This window comes from Jaculus jaculus, chromosome 7 (genome assembly GCF_020740685.1).
Source record: "Jaculus jaculus isolate mJacJac1 chromosome 7, mJacJac1.mat.Y.cur, whole genome shotgun sequence".
Classification (NCBI taxonomy): domain Eukaryota; kingdom Metazoa; phylum Chordata; class Mammalia; order Rodentia; family Dipodidae; genus Jaculus; species Jaculus jaculus.
In genome coordinates, this window is record NC_059108.1 from 71890024 (window position 1) to 71894878 (window position 4855).

Below are 4855 nucleotides of genomic sequence, written 5' to 3' on the forward strand. Positions count from 1 at the left end.
TTAGCTGCGTTTCATGTTTTTCCTTATCCAAGGTAGGAAACTTGAGATTTTGGTGAAGGCTCGTGGAGTTGACCCATCATTTCGTCCATAGGAGATAATGCCCTGGACCACATTTTTGCATATGAGGGGGCCTCCGGAATCCCCCTGTAAATAGAGAGCAGGGAGAACTGAACTAGAAGTTCTCCTGGTTCTATCCACCCTGCTAACCCAAGACTCTCTCAGAGAAGGGTGACTTGCACATTGGTGATGATGTAGAGAGGGAGCAGGCTGGCCCTGGGGTCCTCACTGATGATTTCTGACTGTGCATGTTACTACTGCTTCACCTCACTCTTAGAGCTAGGCTCTGTCTTCTCCCCAGGTCCTGGGATGTACTACTCCCCATGAAGGAGTGAAGGATGACTGTCTCTAGGTTACTGTTTAAGGACATGGGAGCAGCTTTGTGACCTGACATGAGCATGGAGAGGATGAGTCTATTAACAAAGGTGAGCATAACTTTCTGACCCTATGACCTGAAGTCAGGTGGAGTATTGAGAACTCATGCTTCCAGAGGAGATGAATTCCCTGGAGGTGCCTTGGTGAGGGACAGAGGTCCTAATTACTTCCTACTTCCAGATGCCCACTCTTCTCTTCCCAGAGAGAAAGGCTACAGCTAGAGGTGACAGAGTTTCTAGGTCCCAGATCCACTCTGCTTCCACTTTCCAGAGTCAGGAGAGGCTTCTCACCTTAAAGCTAGAACGTTTTATCTTTGGGTCCCCAGCGCAGATCTCACTGGCAATGTTGTAATAACCAGGTAAGTGAGACTCACACTTCTGGTCCTCCTGCACTTGCAGTTCTGCCTCTTGCAGTGTGTCTGAAGATTTTCCCAAGGGAGTCTTCATCCCCCAGCCAGCCACATCACACACATCCCCTGGATTCACCTGGGTCTTTCGTGTAGGCAGCTTGATGGGCTGCACAGCTGCAGTCAGCTTAGCCTTTCTCTCCAGCTGATGGGAAAGAAGCAAGAGAGTCCAGCTCAACCAGTGGGCTATACCTGGGACATCATGAAAGGCAGCATGGAAAAGAGGGGCAGGGTTAGAACAAGAGGGGCAACCTTGTACCAAGGAGCTCAAGAGCAGCTGGGAGGTGTGCCTTACCTTCAGCAGCATAATGTCATTGGAGTAGTCATTAGAAGTGTAGTCTGGATGGGGGATGAGTCTTGTCTCAGAGATGATCTGCTGGGTCCTCTCTGGTTTCTTGATGTTGTGGGCTCCCAGTGTGACATTTATTGAACTTCACAGAAAGCAGAGAATACAGATAATACAGGTAAGTGGAGTCAGAAAATAGAGCCCATGAGGTGTGCAGGAAAGGCCACAGTTGGACAGCATGGGGCTATAGCTGAGGGGAAATTGAGATAAGAGTAACTGTGTCCTTTGATTCTTAGCTGTCAAGGCAGTAGAATTCTAAAGCCATTAGTAACTGCACCAAAAGTTTTTGCCCCCTAGAACGACATGTAAAATTGTTTTAGGTTGCATTGTAATGCCAATTAATTCTTAATATGACAAGCTTGATTACTCAGCTATGACTGGTACCAATTTGCCTCTCTTACTATGAGAATTTGACTGGCCCTCTCTTGTCCTTGAAGGAGTCAGTCTCCAGGCATTCCAGGGAACTTGATATAAAGAAGGCAGGAGTCTCTGTGGAGTGTTTGCTCCTCACCTGCCTGAACAGTGAGCAGCGGTCAGCACAAAGTCCTCTCGTATCAGGAAGCCGCCACACTTTATCAGAGAATCTTGTTTAAAGATCTGAAGAAATGCCATGTAGGGACGGGAGTGGGGTTTGGCCTCATGTCCCCCGATGATCTCTCCTGAAGGGAAAGTCAGCCTTCTTGTATGCATCTGCTAGTCTACCAGGTGAGCTCTGCATGATGGCTCCAGACCTGGGAGTATGGAACAGCCTGAACTTGGGAGGCAGCAAGGGCAGATGCCTTAGCTTCCTCTGAATAAAGGGGAGAAGGCAGGTCTTGGATCATGAATTTTTCTGCCCTCCATAGTTGGAGGTAGGCATAACTCTCTATGACAAAGAAATCTCAGGAGCTTCTTCTATTTCCTTTCCTGACTTCCGCTCCCAGACAGTTTCTAAGACCCTCTCAAGTCCTGTGATGGTCAGGGTGGTGCTGCTTCTGAGGGACCAGGACTTCCATTTAAATCTAGATGTTGTGTCCTGTTTCCTGCGGCCTACAATGAAATGCCCATTACATGTTCATTGTCTGCAGGAAGGGATGCTCCCTGATTCACCCCTAGATGAGGGTGCTGGGGATCTAAGCAGAGAAATTGGGGTCTGTCTCAGTGGCTCATGCTTGAAAACTGAGGAACTACCAAGGCCTGGGGAGAGAAGAGTTGAAAAAAGGGACTCAGTGGCTTGTAATTGAGCAAACACATTTGTTCTGAGGACAGTGATTCTAGTTCTGGGGTCTTTGAGCTCTGGGCTGCTTTGGAGAGGTAGTAGCTGTCACACCACAGACATACAAGCCAGGTCTCTGTCCTCTCTGGGGGAATGCCATATTTCTTCTTTTGTAGCCTCATCCTCTACTCTGTACTTCTGGCAAAGTTCTACTTTCCTGATGAGAAGGATGAAGTCCAGGGAGGGGTCAGTATCTAAGGAATTTTCTGAGAACAGCCTTCAGTCCTTTGGCTCAGCACTTTCCTGGGGGCAGGTATAGATAGATCAGGGAGGAGCAGATGAGACAAGAGGTCCATGCCCGCTGTGGGGTAGGGTTGGCCACTAAGGGTGGTCTGTGCACTCACCTGCCTTTGCCCTGGGGGACAGAAGGAAAGCCAGCAGGAGCAGGGGCAGCTGCATCTTCTTAGGAGGGAGGCCCAGGTCTGAGTATCTGGAGCTTTGTCCTCCCTCTTTTAACCTCCAGGAGAGGAAGGAGGTGGTTGGGCTCACTGACCTTGTTCTTCCTCTGGTTTTATGGTGTTCATCTCAGAGGGTGTTCTATGAAAGCTTCCCTCCCTACTGCCTTGACCTGATGGTGCCTTCTGAGTGGTTGTGTGAAAACCACATGGCATCCACAGCAGTGCACACAGCAGATGATTCAGAGAGAAGCACCTGTTATAACCCACAGCATGAACACAAGGGAACAAGGTGGGGTTTGTAGGATGTGGTACTGGCCAGTAGAACCAAGAAACATGAATTCCCAGAGGTAGAAACATCAGTGACTTCTATACGATAGTACAAATTCAGGGTAGTCTCCACAGCAGATGTGCATTTAGGCCCATTGCTTGTTCTAGGACCAAGCATGTTGGAGATATGTCTCTTCCCTTGTGAGCTGACCTGTAGAACAGTGGACAAGGCAGTAACAAAGCATGGCCACCACCTACTCAACACACCTTCCAGCCTTTCATTATCATAGCCTCCTTCCAAGGGAGTTTAAACATCTCTAATTTAATTTAAAATGCTCTACTAAAGCTTACCCCTCTCTCAAATTCTCTTAGTGAAAGTCCTGAATTTGACATTTATTTGCCTAAACTAACAAATTTCTTCAGGTCCTAGAAGTTGAATACCCTTGTTGCCTGCCTAGGTCTCTCCTACTTCTTTGACAAGGCTGGGGTTGGTCTCATGTACACATGGGAGCTAAGGGTGGGAAAGGACAGTTAGGTCACTAAATTACTGAAACAATGTGACATGAGAAAGCATGCCAGGCCACCAAAGCTTTGTTAACTGTTATTCGATTCCTTGTGTTCTGTCCAGAGACCTGTATTTCTTACCTTTTTCAGTGTGTGTTTTATTCATGTGTGAGTGAGGACATGCAAGTACCATAGTGGTCAGAGAACTTTAGGTGTCAATCTTCCATGCCTTCCACCATGTTTGAGGCAAGGCTTCTGGTTGTTTACTGCTGTGTTTGCCAATCTAGCTGGCCTGTAAGCTTCTGAGGGATTCAAACTTGGTTACTCATGTTTGTACAGCAAATACTTTATCCACTGGGCCATTATCCTAGCCCAAGATCTACATTTCTGGAAGTAGCTCATAGTCATGTTGTTAAGGATACCGTGCTGGTGCACTTGCAATGGAAGTGAAGAATTGCTTTTCAATAGGCCAACCTCAATCCCATTGAAAGAACAAAGAAGTATGTCAGCCCTTGAAAGTGTAGTAGCAATGTCCTCTCCTCCACAGCTATGTGCAGTTGGAAACCCACGTTTAACTCTTGACTCTCCCAGGATTTAAGCACAGGTGGCTGCTGCTGACTAGAAGACTCAGCTGTACACCAACCATTAGCATATTTATGTGTGTATTATGTATGATGAAAACATTTGAGAACCACAACAAATTGTTTACACTGCTATACACAAATTACTGCAGAGCCACCGGGCATGGTGGCGCACACCTTTAATCCCAGCACTCAGGAGGCAGAGGTAAGAGGAACAGTGTGAGTTCGAGGCCACCCCTGAGACTACATAGTGAATTCCAGGTCAGCATGGGCTAGAGTGAAACCCTACTTTGAAAAACAAAACAAACAAAAAAATTACAGCAGAGCCAAATGGGTCACATGGAAATAATATAGATTCTGTTTACCTAGGATTTTTATATTGACTGTGTTGTATAGCTTTTCTAGGAGGAACATTGTTTCAGAATATAGAATTTCAGTGTAAGCACCCATCTTGTCAGTTGCAGACCATCAAATTTCCAAAGGCTCTACTTTTCTTTTTCAAGGTAGGGTCTCACTCTAGCTTAGGCTGACCTGGAATTCACTATGTAGTCTCAGGGTGGCCTTGAACCCATGGTGATCCTCCTACCTCTTCCTCCTGAGTTCTGGGATTAAAGGCGTGTGCCATAATGCCTGGAAAAGGCTCTATTTTTAAGAAATATAATTTGT

The 4855-nt window shown here is 46.7% G+C and overlaps 1 protein-coding gene across 1 annotated transcript; it reads right to left on the reverse strand.

Annotated features, from left to right (window-relative positions):
• On the reverse strand, window positions 1-2841 carry LOC101597412 (granzyme B). The gene is made up of 5 exons (XM_004661846.3): window positions 2784-2841; window positions 1696-1843; window positions 1134-1269; window positions 723-983; window positions 1-144 (listed from the first exon to the last, which is right to left on the reverse strand). Exons 1-5 carry the CDS (start codon window positions 2836-2838, stop codon window positions 1-3), a joined length of 744 nt encoding a protein of 247 aa, XP_004661903.2. The 5' UTR covers window positions 2839-2841.
• Between the last annotated feature and the right edge of the window lie 2014 nt (window positions 2842-4855).